The sequence below is a fragment of the Charadrius vociferus genome, unplaced genomic scaffold (genome assembly GCF_000708025.1).
Source record: "Charadrius vociferus isolate BGI_N301 unplaced genomic scaffold, ASM70802v2 scaffold186, whole genome shotgun sequence".
In the NCBI taxonomy this organism is placed as follows: domain Eukaryota; kingdom Metazoa; phylum Chordata; class Aves; order Charadriiformes; family Charadriidae; genus Charadrius; species Charadrius vociferus.
In genome coordinates this window covers 1,446,036-1,464,341 of record NW_009648793.1, presented here as the reverse complement: position 1 = coordinate 1,464,341, position 18,306 = coordinate 1,446,036, and the positions used below count along the sequence as shown (strand labels likewise).

At 38.3% G+C, this 18,306-nt stretch overlaps 1 protein-coding gene across 1 annotated transcript in view; it reads left to right on the top strand.

Annotated features, from left to right (window-relative positions):
* The window catches only part of ARAP2 (ArfGAP with RhoGAP domain, ankyrin repeat and PH domain 2), a 136,528-nt gene that overhangs the window by 20,460 nt on the left and 97,762 nt on the right, over positions 1–18,306 (top strand). Inside the window, exons 7-8 of the mRNA XM_009886812.1 lie at positions 3,954–4,074; positions 6,875–7,056. Coding sequence (XP_009885114.1) covers positions 3,954–4,074; positions 6,875–7,056 — 303 coding nt within the window. The remainder of the gene's footprint in view (positions 1–3,953; positions 4,075–6,874; positions 7,057–18,306) is intronic.

Genomic DNA, 18,306 nt, shown 5'->3' with positions numbered 1-18,306 from the left:
GGGAAAGAAATGCTAATACAGAATTTTAAATCTTGTATCTGCAACTGGGGATTTTTAATTTTTTTGAAGGTCACTGAAAAGGTTCCTTGAAGGTCAATTACTCTAGAAAAGTACTTGTTATATTCATCTGTCATAGGAGATTCCAGAAATCTTCCCTTCTGCTCAGGGGAATATTTAGTGTGTCACACGATGCATAGAAAGCTACCAACTCTGCGTCTTCTCTTTAAAAGGTCTCTGTGATAGGTTAGACTATCAGGAGCTTGCAAAAGCTTTGGTGTGAAGCCTCTTTATCTCACTTTTCCTGGAGTCTGAGTACAAAACCTCCCTCCTGGGATGGAAAGATGCTGGTTGGTCTGTGTGTGTATACAGTTTGACCAAGTTTGGGTGTCTGACATGTTAACTTGATGAGTCATATAAGAAGAACTTTTTGTATGCCTGAGAACTGCAAGGCCTGAATAAATTCTGGGAACTGAGGATTTGGTGAAACTCTGACTAGCCTGTAGATAGCAGGAAAACATAGTTGGCTACCAGTAGTTCTCAGTGCACAGTGGGATTGTGTTGGGTGAGCAGTAGTGTCACTGGGGAACACGAGTTTTTGATCAAGTGGTCTCTGCTGATTCACTGCTCCCACACCCAGAGGTGTTCTGTTGTTGCTTGTGTAGTTACCTTGACATGGTGAGCAACTATTTGCAGACCCATCAAGACCTGCATGCAGCTCAGGAGCCAGTTCTGGTAAATGACAGGGATAGTTCATTGCGAGGCACTGGGTCCCTCTTTCTAGCTATGTGGCTAGCTATACATATATATATTTAAATTGGGAAGTTATTTAAACTTTAGGTCTTAATGGCAGCATCAGTCTATTCTAATGTGTGTTTGTCCAAGGACGTTCCTACACAGACAAGTGTGTTATAAAGGAATTGCTATACTTTTGGTTTCACATATCAATTGAAAGTTGTTCTGAAAAGGAAACCAATCTGTACTCGGATATTTTTTTTTTTATTATTACAAGCAGAGAATGGTAGACTCGGAGGAAAGAAACTTTTTATTTTACTCAGAAACACTACCAATATTAAATACCAGTATTTGCCATTCAAATTAGGAACTTGAGAAGAGTGAGATTCTCAAGAAGGGGAAGTATGCTACATGGCTAATGAAGAGTGAAACAAGTGGAGGATGGGGAGGGAAGGCACAGAGGGTAGTATTCCTGAAAATGTGTACTTAGCCTGTCTAAATGCTTCTCTGAATGATTTAAACCTTAATTTTCTGAATATTTCTCTCACCTTGGTCTAGTTGTACGTCAACGTCTAATCAATAGAGATCTCTTCTTCACTTTATATCTGCATATAGGACCTAGGAACAATTTTTGTTTGAATCTGTGATACTGCTCACTTCTTCTATGCTCGTGGTCCTGAGCAAGTTGATGTGGTCAGATCAACATCCCGTGTGGTTTTGTCATAACAGAATGTGGTTAACTGAAGTGAGAGCAAACTGAAGAGGGGAAGATAGAATTTGAGAATTCTTTTCAGCTGCCCAGTGTGCACAGGTTTTTTTTCAAATTTCTTCCTACTTTTGGCAGGAGAACTCTAGTGCTCTAACATACACTTTATAGTAAGGCAAAACCTGCTGATTCTGTTGGAAGTTTTTATTTAAAAACATCTTAGGGTCCCTGACAAATATATTGGTGATTTAGGAAGAAGTCTTGCCATTTCATGTGGAGAAATTCAATATTTTCTAGTGTTATGTTGCATTTGAGCATAACAAATAACAAAATTATCTGTGAAAGAGGTGGATCATTGTCATTCTTGAAATAGGTCATATTTAATCTGTTGTGGAAGGAAAGCCAAAGCAAAACGGTGTTTTCCAGGATCTTTAGCCCAGCTCTGGAACACAACTGTCAAGGAGAATTCTGTTGGGCTGTATTTGAAAATAAAAGTTTTCATCAAAGCAGCTAATATCAAGAAATACCATTTTTTTCCCCCTCATTAGAAAGTTGTTCTGTCAGAGAATTTTTTTTAGCAGCGCTAAAACTAGTGTACACCTCTCAGTAACAGAAGAAATATCTGTGAGGTTCTCAGCTGTGATTATTTGTTTTTGTTTTCTATATTCTTAAATAATTCACCTAATTTCTAGTCTGGAGTATTTCAAAGAGAGAAATTGTGTCTTGATCAACAAGAACTTTTTAATAGTAGGCATTATTTCTTGCACATGAAAGAGAAGCTGCTGCAGAAAAAAGATTGAGAAATTATTATGGTTTAAATTGTATTTGAAAATTTGTATGTCTCCAGGATCAAAGCTTTAAAAAGGATGATTGCTTAAATTACAAAACCAAAACTATGCTCAGGTTAAAGGGAAACTGACGTTGGGTTTTTTTAAGCAAATAAAATAAAATAGGTTCCAGCAGTCTGAATTATTCTCTTACAGTACCAAATACAGCCAGTAGATGCCTGCAAACACCGTAATATAATTATATCTGAACACCTTTAGAAATAACATATGTAGTAAGTTTGCTTTGCCATTGTGAAGGATCAGTAGTTAACATAATATCCAACCTTATTAACAAATATGTTAAAATCTCTCTTCTAATAAATATAGCCATAATGAAAATAGATGTGCAATGCTAAGATCATTGAGTGACAGAGTAGTTCTTGCATGTAATGATAGTAACATGTTCGCTTCATCTGTATTTCAGTAGTTCTATTCATTGTTTTGCTAAGCTGCATTCACTGATGTATATTAGTACCTAGAAGTGAAATAACATAAGAGTGTGACTTTGGTGAAAATCAGTAGTATATTAAACTCAGTAAACAAAAACAAAATGATCCTGTGTATCCTTCATGCTTAGCATTCATAGTGGTTCCTTAAGTCCTTGTATAGTCTATTATAATAATTTATATTTTGGGAGGAAAGTTATTGCAGTACAAAATCTTTATGGGGAGCTGACTCTTGGACTATTACTGCATCTGGATCATAAATCTTAGCAGTATATCTGAATTGTCTTAGTCAGAAAACCAATTGATCAAAGTGTAGTGGAGACAATAGCAGCAGTATTAACTCTGGAAGCCAGGAATTGTGAAGAAGTATTTCTGAAGTGTTGCACATCTGCTTGAGTTCCCCTCCCCCCCCCGCAATATATGGAATACTTGGGTTAACTGGGTTAAAAGATGAGCCACTTGAAGAAAGTACTTCTAGTAATTCCTTTTTCCTGTCTTGCTTTGGTGTTCAGTTCAGTTGTCCTGATTCCTAGTTAAAAATTAGCAAATTTTTGTAAAATCTGCTCTAACACCAAATGTTTTTGAGGGATCGTCCGCCTCCTACCTCATATAGCAGAAAAGTACATACCTGATCCAAGCTAGATGATTATTGTTATCGATGACAGTGCAATGGGATTTTCCAGAGTGATGACCCCATTTGAGTTCAAAATTAGGGATAAAATCAGTGAATTTACTTTTCTTATTGGCTAGCCACTGAAGGAGTTGGGAAGGAACAGAAAAATTCTTCGGAATTTTCTGCCTGGAGAAGGCACAATTTTTTCCCTTTTCTGATTGTGTTCTACAAGTATAATTATTATATTATTATATGGTTCTGTGAGATAGTCAATGTAATTTACTTTGGCATAAAATTGTAAATTTAAGAGTGTGTGACATTTTGCAATATTAGTGTCATGAGACAATTTATGAAGTGGTATCTCAAATATATGTATTCTATCTCACCGTGGGATTGTGCTCTATTTTAGAAGGCAGTAGGTGTGCATAGACCCAGAACAGTGAAGTTGGTGATGTGTAGGTAGTGAAGTGGTTTGCTTATTGATGCAGTTTTATTAATAGTGCGGTGAACTTTTAGGAACAGAGAGTGTGTATGTGAACTTCCTAAACATCATGGCAAGTAATATTACCTGAGAGCCATTTAACATTCCACAAGAGTTATTAACTATTTCTATTGCTTTCTTATGATAGGAAGTGTTCTCAAAGGGAATAATACTGCTCTCTGCTATAGCAACAGTAAGAGTTCACGGGGAGAATAAATTTGAAGTTGTCACATCCCATAGGACTTTTGTCTTCCGTGTGGATAAAGAAGGTAAGTAGAACACGTGTTTTTTCTAATGATTACCAAAAAGCCATGTAGCCGCTGCTGTTAAATTTGTGAAATATAACTTGTTATATTAGTAGGAATATTTCTGGAATCCAGCTGTTTTGGGCTTATAAAGTGAAACTAGAGATAACTGTAGGCTTTGCCTCCTCCCCCATCCTTCCCAAAGATGAATTTTTCTGGTTGTTCCTCAGGTCTCACTAGCAGCTCTTGTAGCCTGTGTACTCTCAGCCATCTGCTCCAAGTCACCACTTGATATAAAATTGACAGAGAGCAACAATGAAGTTGATGGCTTGAATGTGATGCTGTGATCAAAGGAAATCTGGGTTTTTCTGTGTGTCTTTATTTACTGCCTTGTAGTGTGTAGCCATGTATTGATAGAGAATACAAATGTAAATTGTAGTAAGGAAGGTAGCATGCCTTCTAATTTAATGTTTTATCAACCTACAGCTGTAATATGTGGAATCAATATCAGTGCATGTATGACTTATTTATGGAAACAATCAAATAAAATGGAATACCTAGGAAAAAAAAGATATGCAATATGTATTTACAGCAGTACATGCCAGATCCATTATAGCTAAGGGTCTCTCAGCATTTCCATTATCAAATCCCATTTTTATGGGTTATAGCTTGGTTGTAAACATTTGCTGCAGGCTGTAACAGGAGCGCAGCATCAGTGAACAAATCCTTCTTATCAGGTTTGGCTCAAATCATTTCAGGCATTTTTATGCCCTTAACTGAGTTAAAAAGTATGTCTATTTTTATTATTTTTGCCCTTCTCTTCCAAATTTTTTTTATTTTTTTATAAATTGGAACATAACCATCCTAGTGCAGTACATCTTGTAGGTCTGTAATCTGCTTTATGAACCATTGCCTTTGAATACTATAAAAACATTAACAACTTTATATTTGGAACAACCACTTGTTATGCACAAAATTGTGTTTTTATTTAGTATATAACCATCATTGGACATAGTGGCCTGTCTGTAAGGCTGTTCGCTTAAGCTTAGAAATGTGTGTTGTACAGGTAATTTGGTCCTTACTGTATCCAGACCTGGATGATGTATTCATAGTAAATTATGTAAATAACTCTGCTTGCTTTCTATTACGTGCACAAACTGTTACTTGATGCTATTCCTTCTGTGGATTTGTGGTTGGGAATTTTTCCGGAACTATTCAAAGGCTACTTAACTTCTTTTCAAAGTTTTTTGAAATGAGGACTTTTGTACATATTTCATCATGTGTGCCTTATTTATTAACTCTGCTTTCTTTTTGCTGGAGTATCAAAATAAGAATGCTATCATTGTCTTCGCTGACCTGTGTCCCTTGGTACCAACGTTGGTCTGCAATCAGTGGATTATAGTGCTCATTTTATTGGCTTTCAGTGCTCTAATGTATTATTTTTTGGTATATGAAGAGTATGCTGGTTTGGGATTGATTTAAATATCTATAGGGAAAAAAAAAATCTATGTATATTGCTTTGGAAAGTTTAGGGGCATTTGGGGGCAAAAAATTAAGTAGTTGGGTGGCAGCAATGAATTAGAGCATAACCTGATCAGATGCAGTTTAATTGGAGTGAAATACCATTTTAAAAAAAAAAAAAACAAACACCACAACTTTTTGAGTAATTTGCCCTCAACTATATCGAGATATTCCAGTGATCTTTTCACAGTACTTTAGACTGTGTATTAAAACAAAACTTCTAAGAGAAGCGCTTGGATCGCCTTCCACTATGCTAGTCTTTTGCAGTGCTATCTTCCTCTTCAAACTATTTTCTGATGCTTAAGTTAGTGTATTTTTTTCTTATTGCACACATGACACTTATGTAGTAAGCAGGTTGCTGTTTTAATGGTGGCTTTTGCAGTGTTCGGCCCTGATTGTATCAACTTTATATATACTGTGGATAGAACTGTCCCTCTCTCTCACCTCCTCCCCCCAGTATAATTTATGACCTGAATCCTTTAGAGCAGAGAGTTGAAACATTCATGATGTTCCAATCACGTGGGGCAAGCCTAATTCATTCGGAGCATTCAGCATTAAAGTATATCGATCTTAGTCTGGTGAAATATCTGAACGTAGTGAGTGGGACTGAGTGGAACTTTATTACTTCACCTACTTGAGTTCATGTGTTTGTAAGATGTTAAATTAATAATGCATGCAAAGGTATTCAAACATGCATTTTCTTGATTACTCCGTACCCTTGACAATATCAAGCTTAACCACTACGCCTTAATGGAATAGATTGTAAATCGCCAAGTGTTTTTGCTTAAAAGCACAGCCAAACACAGAATAGCATTGGTGATGGCTTGCCTCTTCAGTGACAGACGATATTTAGGTTCCTCGGTTTTTGCTTACATAACTTTGATCCCATTGATTTGGCTTCCAGAAGGTGCTTACATAACTTTGAGCCCATTGATCTGGCTTCCAGAAGGTGAACATGCCACCTGTCTACCACCTCAGTGTTTAAGCTGTCTGGAATTAAGCATCTTAGAACGAGTAGTCATGATTTTAAGAATCTTGATGATCAGCTTGTATAAATTTCAATTTGTCTGTTGATTGTTGGGAGTTAATTGAATGGCTGTCTTTGCTAACATCTCCACTGATAAGGACTCTCGTGTTATTTTTGTTTACACCTCCTCTTCAAGGTGGATGTTCTCTCGGATGTGATATAGCTGTACCATCAACCAGCATAGCATAGTAGGAAGAACAGGAAAACCGATGTGTAGAGAAGAATGAGCTGCTGCTTAACCATGTATCTTTGTCTAATTTTTTTTTTTTTGTTTAGAAGAAAGGAATGACTGGGTTAATACGATGCTCAGTGCCTTGAAATCACAGTCTGATAATAACACTCAGTCTCGAACTTCTGTGGCCCCTGAGAAAAGCGGATATCTTGAGCTGAAAGGATACAAAGCCAAAATCTTTATTCTACTTCAGGGGAATACTGTGTGGATCTGCAAAAATGAGCAGGTAAATTTTTCATATGCTTTTTGTGAATGAATGCTTATAAAGATGATTTAACTAGTGAGTTGGAAATTGATGGCTCTTTGTGAATAGGTGCATTTCAATGTAAATGCGTATCTCTTTTTATGTAGTACTTTATTGCTGCAATTCTCAAAGGCTTCAAAAAGCAGGCAAAGTATCATTATGTCTATTGTACAATGGAAAAAACGAATATATAGTGAGGTGAAGTGAAAAGCTCCGAGTGTCACAACAGGTTAGTGGCAGGGCTGGGATTAATTCACTCTTAAAATGTGTGCCATAAGCACTCTACTAAATCGGAAGGCTTATTTTCTGCACTGGTTTCATTGTCCTATAATACAGTGCTCTGGAAAGCGTGCTATACAGAAGTAGATTGTGGTATTTAAGTGATACTTCAGCTAAATGTTCAAAACTTATATTCTTTGTGTTTAAAAACCTAGATTGGACAGTCTCTGTTGTGCACTGTAATCCTGTAAACAAATCCAGTATTAAAAATCATGAAGTAGGCCTATCATTTCAGCTCCCAAAAATCGAGGGCTTTTTGTTTTGTTTTGGGCATGAATATATATGAGATAAAGTAGTTAGCTGTGGAACTCTTTAGGATGCTGTAGATAGGGGATAATTGGGTTCAATGAATGACTGTGTGAACTAGTGGAAGAAAAATCTGTTGTAGGGCATTACATGAAAGAAATTATTTCTGTGTGAGGAAACTGATGACCCACAAGTAGCTGGAACCTGGAGGGCATTTGGGGGAGGTGGTGTTAATACGCTTGCCTTGCTCTCATTTTCTCTCAAATTTGTGTACAGGCAAACTCCTGTTTCAAATGTGAATGGTCTCTCAGTAAGACTTGTCATTTTGGAGTTGATCTCACTTCCTCTCCTGTTATCCTCTGAAGTGTGAAATTATTTAGATGGGCTTGAGGGACCACATAATGTGCAATATTAGATCTCACTGATCTTTCCCAGGGAATGGCAGGAAATTTGAGACTGAGAAAGACTTTTTTTTTTTTTTTTTCTTCTTACTGTGCTTCAAGGAAGTTTTACTTGTCAGATACATTCTTTGGGGTCAGTCAACAACCAAATAATCAAAAATGTGATGCAATTTATGGGTTTATACTGTTCTGTAGTTCTAACAAAAGTCCACAAATGATTTAGATGTAATATTTAACCAAAACTGTATTGGCTACATGTCATTTGAATTTAAGCCTGCAGCATGCATTTTGCTGAATGAGCAGCATGGAGAGGAATTGGTCGTCATAGTTGAGCACAGTACTCTTTAGCTATACTGAAATCCTCAGTCTTGATTATTGTAATGAACAGGTGACCTGGCAGTTAGTTTGTTTAGTTAAGTAAAGTTTACAGCTAAATGTCTTTAAAAAGAAACCCTGTACTTCACAGAGGTTCTCTTACATCATTACAGCAGAAAGAATGAAGTCAACCAGCTTACTTTACAGTCTTTGCCTGTGGCATGACCCATGCTGTGCTGCAATGCTCAATGTTGCTGTTCCATGAAGGGGTTTCCAGGTATTTCATCAGTAAGAATCCTGAGAATGCATTCTCATCAATGAGAGTCCTCTCTCTGTGGATGTTCATTGTAATCAGCCACTTTTAACTTCAAAATAAATAATGTATTAATCTTATGCTTCTGAATACTTTTGAATGGACAGGCTGGACTGATGGGCCAAGGCCAATGGTATGAGGTTCAACAAGGCCAAGTGTCGGGTCCTGCACTTGGGTCACAGCAACCCCATGCAGCGCTACAGGCTTGGGGAAGAGTGGCTCGAAAGATGCCCGGCAGAAAAGGACCTGGGGGTGTTGGTGGACAGACAGCTGAATATGAGCCATCAGTGTGCCCAGGTGGCCAAGAAGGCCAACAGTATCCTAGCCTGTATCAGGAATAGAGTGGTGAGCAGGACTAGGGAAATGATCATCCCCCTGTACTCAGCACTGGTGAGGCCCCACCTCGAGTACTGTGTTCAGTTTTGGGCCCCTCACTACAAGAAGGACATTGAGGTGTTGTAGTGTGTCCAGAGAAGGGCAACAAAGCTGGTGAGGGGTCTGGAGGACAAGCCTTATGAGGAACAACTGAGGGAACTGGGGTTGTTTAGGCTGGAGAAGAAGAGGCTGAGGGGAGACCTTATCACCCTCTACAACTACCTGAAAGGAGGTTGTAGAGAGGTGGGGGCTGACCTCTTCTCCCTGGTGACAAGTGATAGGACAAGAGGAAATGGATTCAAGCTATGTCAGGGGAGATTTAGATTGGATAGCAGGAAACGTTTTTTCACTGAAAGGGTTATTAGACATTGGAATAGGCTGCCCAGGGAGGTGGTGGATTCGCCATCCCTGGAGGTGTTTGAAAAAAGAGTAGATGTGGTACTTAGGGACATGGTTTAGAGGTGGTTTTGTCAGGGTAGGTTGATGGTTGGACTTGATGATCTTAAAGGTCCCTTCCAACCTCAGTTATTCTATGATTCTATGAATGCTCCCTTATGGATGTTCTAAGCTTCTTGACTAAGGGAAAAATGTAATGCTCCAATGAGGTATACAGACTTGTGGAGGAATTTCTCTTCCAGAACGATAGTTCATTCGAAACTAGCTATGTCCCTCCTGAGAGTCTCCACACCAGGCACCCAGTTTTTGCTTTCTTCCTTTCTTACTCTACCTGCATATAACCATTGGGAGCATCTTTCTTGTCTCAAGTAGTCCTTTGATCTTTCTCTAGTCATACAGGGCACTCCCAGCTCTGCCCACTATGTTGAGTCAGTTTTTCTGACCGTGTATGTTGATACAAAACTGTTCCAGACCCATTCACTGTTGAAGGGTTTTTGACTGCTCTGTTACATGTTTTCAGGGTGCAGATTATGATTATCTAAAATAATCTAAATGTGCCCCGCCCCCCATCAATTCATTTTCTTAAAGGGCTTTGTTAATTATTATTTTGTGTGTGTACATGTGTGTTAGTTCTATTGCTTGTGTGGCTGTATGGTAAGTTGTATCAGCTCTGCCCTTTCAGCGTCATTGATTTCAGATTTGCTTTTGCTGATCACGAAAGCGCACCCTTATACTTCCTTTCTACTGGGTGATTATTCCCTCCTACTACATGGATGCTCTGCAGAGATCACTGACTGTAGTGTAGCAGAAAGCCAACCGAAGTCAAGCCCTGAAACAGAATGAAGGTTAGACATGCTGCCAACCTGTCAGCTCCTTCTGTGTGTATGGATATTAACAACAATAGTGCAAAACCAGCTTCTTCCCAAAGCTTATTTACTTAAAACCAAAAATATCAAATGATCCTAGGAGGTTTCTTTTTGCATCCTCCATTTGAACAATGTCTCTTTATTTATGCAATTTCTGGGTACTTGGGAATCAGAAGAAATAGCTTCTGTCTTTAAGCTTTCATAGTCTGTAATTCTTCTCTCTGTACCTCGTGTTTTATTTTCAAGTTGAAAACCGAATTCTTTTTACTGCAGCACTGAAGGAAAACCCAGTAATACAGCATTAAGCCATTAGAGGGCTCTGTTGTTCTAAAAATCTTTCCCCAACTCAAGTTTGCACTTTAGCCAGTAATTACCAGGCAAATATGTCCAGGGATGCCCTCAAATCCTGTTCATATTGGAATTCACTTTCATACTAGAACGACTCCCAGAGAGACTTAGAGGGGTTTATTATAACTGCAGTGCTAAAAGACACCCATTTAGACTTCTTACAATGTTGAAATGAGATCGGATCAAGCTGATTCATTGATTTCTATTAAACTTGATAGAGGACAGTCCACTGTTACTTTAAAAGATTTTTCTTCTTTGTTAAAAGAGGAGAAGATCCTAAGCCAAATGCCAAATCCAAACATAACCACCATGAACTTCGTGAAGTTCAGATTGAGATCAGAACATCATGTCTCAGGCCCATTTCTAGTTAAAAAGTGATTGGTTTAGCTTGAGCTTCTGGCAGTGATATAGTGCTCGTATGAAACCATCAATTTCTTTGACTCTCCATGTAGTGCGAATTTCTTAAACTTCCTAGCTGGAGCAGAAGTGAAAAATAGATTGTACAGAATCAATTTGTTCAACCTGCAACTTGCTGAAATTCCCATTTCTATTTCAAAATCATTCGTGCTTAAATAAAAACATGTCATCTGATCCTTCATGACAGCTCAAACATTGGCTTGAAATGTCAGTCTGCGGTGGTGGTGCCAGTGATAACCTCCCCTCTGTGACCATCAGAAGGGCTCTGACAGATGCTTGCATGATCTGCTAGAATATACTCCCTTCGTTAGGGTGTATTTAAGATTCACTGGTATCTGAGGTCAGGGAGGGCCTAGGTGTCACAGAGTTTGCACTAGAATTTGGCTTTGATAAAGAGAATTCAGGATCCTCTTTGTTACTGCTTTGGGTGGTTCTGAAATAGATGTATTTACCTTGGATATTTGAGGGAAATTTGCCAAATATGAAGACTGGGAAATGGTATGTATGGCTGTGTGCCATAATTATTTGTGACTCTTTTCCTCCATGCATGACTACAAGTTAAAGCTTGAATAGTGATGAGTATTCTCTCTGTTATGTACCAGCAATAGTATCCATTTCTTATAAAAAACCTCTTGTTTCATTTTGGCTCAATGCTCTTATTGATTTCAGACGTTTTTTTATTTTGTTGAAGATTGAAAAGATTTGCTCTGTGACAGATGGAAATGTTTATTCATGTTGAGTGAACCAGTAAGAGAGTGCCTGGTAATTTTAATTTTCTATCTCCTGCTAATTTAAAGCAAAACTGGACAATATCAAAAGATATATTACAGGAAGTTATATTAAACAAGTAGAAGATGGCAAAGGGTATGATAATCATTGTCTACCTGGACTTGTGCAAAGCATTTGACACTGTCCTGCAAGACATCCTTGTCTCTAAATTGGAGAGACGTGTACTTGACAGGTGCACCACTTCGTGCATGTGGAATTGGCTGGATGGTTGGACTCAAAGAGTTGCGGTCAGCAGCTCAACGTCCAAGTAGAAACCAGTGATGAGTGGCGTTCCTCAGGGGTTGGTACCAGAACTGGTGCTGTTTACCATCTTTGTCAGTGACACAGACAGTGGGATTGAGTGCACCCTCGGCAACTTTGCCAACAAGCTGTGTGAAGCAGTCAATGCACTGAAGAAAAAGGATGCCATCCAGAGGGACCTGGACAGGCTTGAGAGGTGGGCCCATGTGAACCTTGTGAAGTTCAACAAGACCAAGTGCAAGGTCCTGTATGTGGGTCAGGGCAATCCCATGCGCATATGCAGGCTGAGTCGAGAATGGGTTAAGAGCAGCCTTGCGGAGAAGTACTTGGGGGTGTTGGTGAATGAGAAGCATCATTACCCACCCATGTGTGCTGTCAGCCCAGAAAGCCAACTGCATCCTGGGCCGCATCAAAAGAAGCGTGGCCAGCAGGCCAGGGGAGGTGATTCTGCCCCTCTACTCTGCTCTCGTGAGACCCCTCCTGGAGTACTGCATCCAGTTCTGGAGTCCCCAACATAAGAAGGACATGGACCTGTTGGAGCGAGTCCACGGAAGAGCCACAAAGGTGATCAGAGGGCTGGAGCACCTCTCCTGTGAGGACAGGCTGAGAGAGTTGGGATTGTTCATCCTGGAGAAGAGGAGGCTCCGGGGAGACCTTATAGCGGTGTTCCAGTACATAAACGGGGCCTGCAGGAAAGATTGGCAGGGGCTTTTTATCAGGGAGTATAGCAATAGGATGGTTTTAAACTGAAAGAGGGTAGATTCAGACTAGATATTAGGTAGAAATTCTTTACTCTGAGGGTGGTAAGGCAATGAACCGGATTGCACGGGGAATGTGTATGCTACATCCCTGGAGGTGTTCACGACCATGTTGGATGGGGCTTTGAGTAACCTGTTCTAGTGGGAGGTGTCCCTGCCCATGGCAAGGGGGCTGGAACTAGATGATCTTTAAGGTCCATTCCACCTCAAACCATTCTATGATAGTGTCAAGAACAGATAAGGGGATACATGAAAGGACATGTCAAAGATGATGCTTGAGATTGGCATTGTGAAAGAGAGGATGTGATGTGCATGTCAGTGGAGGGAAGTGGAACGGATGCGTGCATGTATCTGTGCGCGTAGGAAACGAGATGTGTTCTTATCTCTCAAGAAACAAAGGCTTAAAGAGGAGTGCTTTGAGCAATCTGATCTAGTGAAAGATGCCCCTGTCAATGCAGGTGGGTTGGACTGTATGATCTTTAAATGGTTCCTTCCACCCCAAACCATTCTATGATTCTCTGAAATACAGTGCTAGATACGATGTGGTTGGTATTCACGGCAGACTTGGAAGTCTGTGACTTTCTGGTATATAGCAATGGGAATTTATAATGATCCTCTGCAAGGGGATTGCTCATTAGGAAATGTTATGTTTTTCCCTGGAGAAAATGTAATCCTGATTAATAATCATGAACATGATGGATGAGAAAGAGAAACCCTTAATAAAAAAAGTAAAGGATCTATTAAGTACAGTAGAAAGTGTCTAACAATGGAAGGTGAACAGAGAACAGTTGTTAAATGAAGTCCTGAAGATGAGTAGTAATGATTGTCTGTCATGCTAAAGCAGCATGAGAAAGCCTTTTTTAATGTATTTAGGTTTTTCATTGTATTATCCTGATAATATTTGTGAATATGAAATGAGTCCAACATGATGGCAACAGCTATATGGAAGGAGAGTTGGGGAGAGGAGTTGAATGTAAGTTGCGTAGAAAGAAAAATAGTTGCTTAGAAGATCTTGAGGTCTAATGAGGAACTCTGAGCAAAGCAACTGATAAAGTGGGAGGAGGAATGGGAAGACCTTTCAGATAGTTGATAGGTGGTGAGAGGAGAGAGAAGTGACTGATACGCACTAGGATGGGGCAGTGGAAGGTGTAATTATTGAGAATGAGAAAACAAGAAACAGTGTCGTCTGTGTCGTTGTGTTCCCAGTCTCCCCTATCCCCATCATCCCTGCCCCAAGAACATTGGTCCTTTTGGAGATTGTGTGGTGATAAGCTGTTATTTGTAATAATAACTGGTAAGCTCTCTAAAGAAAGTGATCTCTACCTGCTTGCTTGTAAGGACTATGGTCAAATGTGTTTACAAACATATGAATGAACCTGGTCTGGAATGCTTTAAATAGGTGGAAGTGACAGAAGAAGTTTTTGTTTAAGATACATTGGTGACTTGAAGTGAAAGCAAGTGACCCAGCCTCTTTTAAATGCCGTTGTTTGTATCAGGCTGTAACTGGGATGATAGATTAAGGTCATATTCCTAATTTTTCAGCAGTTCCTTGGTAAGAAATGCATTCCAATCTTCCAACTCAAAACCATGGCAAAGATCAATTGCTGTGCATGACTTCAGAAACAACTAAACAGGAAATAACTTGAATTCTGTAAAAAAGCTTGTTGTAGCTTGTTGAAGATATGATTAAAGAACATGGAGAAGGGCATAAACAGGAGTTCTTTCAAAGAAAAATTAAAAAGTTAACATTAAACTTTTCTACGTGCAATTAAACATTGGCTCTGAGGATTTTATTTTTCTTGTTCATTTGTTTTTATGCTAATAAGATCTCATTGAGATGTGAGTACACCCAAAGCAATCCTGAAACATGATAGAAAGCCTAATGCTTCCACAATGATCAAAACCTTTGTGATTAATTTGATTTGGGGTGGAGGGTACGGAAGGAAGAAAGAAATTACAGTTATCAGCTTCTCAGTAATGCTCAGTCAAGCTTTCTGGATGACTAATATGCATACAGGCAGCTACCTTGATCATGTAAAAATTATCAGTAAAGAAAAGTAGGATTTTTTTTATTACTATGAAGAAAAAAGATTTTACAGAGTGGCACAGCACATGCGTAAACAACTGAAGGAGGTTTTAGATCTAGTTGTCATAAGGTTATATCACTATTAATGCAGTATTGGGGAAATCGTTTTGCTCAAAGAGTACTGGAATTATCTGAAAGCATTAACCATCACTATACATGTTACTTGCATTTAAGAACTACTAGCTTGGCTTCAAATCCCATGGTAAAATAATCTATTGGATCAAAAGTCCTAAATATAGGAAGCAGAACATCATTATGTGTACTTTCATTTCTAATGGTAGACCAGGTCAGCATTTATTTATTTATTTTAAATCACATGAGCAAGTTATTTCTGCATTCACTGAGCCTGAAAGATTGTATAATGTGTGTGTGCGTATATATGTATATATACACTTAAATAATGGAGTGTTTTCTTTTTTTAATATGTGGAAGAAGAACGTTTGAGATAACAATGAAACTGAAAAAAAAAAAAAGGAGTATTTGTCAAGAATAGTTAGATCTCTCTTCTTTCAATAGCTCAATATTCTGTGGAATTAAATGCAGCTAGAACATTATTTTGTACCTAGTTGATTCCTGTTTAATTGTAAACATATCAGCTCTCATAAGGAGGCATGCTGAAAAACTACTCAGTAGCTTTGGTTTGCTTTTTCTCCTTTAAATTGAGGGCAATGTAAAACACATTTCTTTCTACCTGTTACTTGTACGCATTTGCCATGTTTACGACAGAAGTGACTTTAAACATACCAGTGGCAACACTGGTTACTTTTTTTCCTCAGCCTGTATCCTTTACTTCAGGTATTTAGGATAGCTGAAATATTAATATCTATGTAAAGTTACAAAGCTGTTACAACAGCAAAGAGCAGAGCATTTCTTAGGCAGTGTAGACAGCATATCCTCACTGAAGTGTTCACTCCACAAACTTAAAGATAGGTGCGAACATGTGTTTATGATAGTGTATGTGAATTCCATTTCCTAGTTAGTTAAAAGTACCATGATATGCCATTGGAAATTTTTAATTATTTAGCATATATCTTCTGTTATCGACTTGCCAATTTTGAAATGTTACAACTCAGTTAACTAAATGCAGTTTATGAATTTAATCTTTAATTGGTGTGGCAGAGCTCAGACAAGTAATGTTACAAAAGGATTTAATTCTTTTTAGTACATTGCCTATATAATAAAGAGCTAAGTTGTATGGATATCCTTCTGTGAAAGCTCAACTTCAGCAGAGAGGTGAGACTATTCTTTTTGTCGTGTCTGAAGTGGAAAAGCAATATTCTTGAAGACTTCAGGATTTGCCTAATCTATGATGAGTATGATCAGATGAGCACTGGCAGTCACATTATGATGATTAAAATGTTCTCCTTGGTTGCAATACTAAATAAAATGGATTAGCATGCACTAGCAGGAGACCAAAGTGTATGCCTGCAATTCATTAATGTGCCTTGTAACTGACACTGTAATGTCTAGAACCCCAAGCTCTTAAAAGCAGGTGATTGATCATAATGCATTTAGCTTGCAGTAGCTGAACAAGCAGGAAAAGCACAGTGTTCATAAAGAAAACTGTTTTGGCATTCATGGATTTCTGGTATTACTTCATAATGGTTTTCAAGGTTGGGCGGTCTCACTTGGATCTCTGTCGGAGTTCATCAGGGTAAGGACCATTGGAATTTGTTTAATAAGCCCAGAATTTGTAGTCTCACCCCCCCTCCTTTATTTTTCCTTCATACTCTTTTACCATCCACCTTTTTTGTTACAAACAATCTATCAAACAGTGGACTCTTGCTCCAGAACTGTTGTCTTCTGCACAGTGTGCACTGGAAATGCAAACAGTATCTTTACTGGCAGTTGAGAGAAAGGTCGGAATTGCTATTGGACAACTAGAATAATTAGGCCATTTGAGTTTTCATCAGTTATGCAAAGTGAACGGTTTAAAATAAGCATTACAAAGAAGTTCCTTAAAATACCAAGAACTTTAATATTATTGTTACTTAAGTGGCACTTCAGTCTTTTGGACCTTGAAGAAACTGCTTTTCATTTGTGCTGGTTTCTTTATGTTGTTTGGAGCAGTATGGCATTGTTCAGATAATAACAAAGTGCCAATTTTTTTACTCCACTATCTTATATCTACAAACTGTATTATGAATAAATGAACCATCCTTACAGCAAAAGGAAGGGAACTTATGATTTAGAGCACAGTAAGAATGTGGGGAATACCCCAGTGTGCTTTCTCAGCAATAATTTCTGTCCCTGGTTAATAAATTGCTAGGCCAACAAATTTGAACTTAATCAACTCAAACTGAATTATTGCCTCATGAAGCACTTCAATGCCATTGTTATTAAATGAAATTCTCCATCTTAAATATTTTGCATGCAAAATAATATCTTGCTAGAGATGGTAAATTTTAAAACTCATTCATTAAAATCAGTATCTTATAGATATTTCTAGAAAACTTTACTCAGAAGTTATTTCCATCTCGGCATGTGGGTGAGGTTCCCCCCCAGAGATCCACTAGAATGATTGATGGATATCTAACACTTTTAAAGAAACGTTTGAAAAATGTTACATGCACCGAATTCTAGCAAAAGTCAAGCTTTGTTACCCTCACTTAAGGTGGAAGGCTGCCAAAACAATTGGCGGTGGTCATCTGGAGGACCATATGAACGTGCCTGGACAGTGGTTGAGAAGGAAAATATATTCTGCTTAGTAACAGAGAAGATGGAAAGCAAAAATTCAGGAAATAAAAGGTTGAAATAATCTTGTTTGTATTTCAGGTGAGGCCTAGTGACATTAGAATGTTTTGAGCATTTCAAACAACTTTTGTTTGTTTCTTTCTTTCTTTTGGGGACCTTTATGTTGTACTTCTGCAGTGTTTCCAATAAAAATTGCTTTGATAAAAATGTTGAGCCTAAGAAGGCAATGGCTGACAGCTGTGTTTTACTTATGAAGATAAACACTTTATTATTGACTTTACCAATTCTTTTCAGGATTCTGATATCTAATATTTAATTGAGTGTTACAGATGGTGCCCATTTCTTTGTTTAAGGTGAGTTAGTCTATTAAAAAAAAAATACTGCTCTCCATTGGATATGATGCATTTTGATTATGGCAAAATTATTGTCTCTGTCTTGTTCCGTGTAATGTTTTCAAATCCTGTGGCTTTCTATACTCTGCATCTAGGCAGAGAGGAGCCTGTATCCCCTGTGCTGTATTTTTTCATGTTTATACATGTCTACAGTCTTAAGTCCAGTAGGCAGAGCTGTGTTAGGGATATGCGAGTGAGGTTTAAAAAAGGTTCTTGAAGCAGTGTGGCTGTATGAGTATAATTAATATGGGTTTGTATACTGCTTCCTGTTCCACAATTGGCCTTGTCTGGCACTCGTTAGAGAGGCTCTGCAGGAC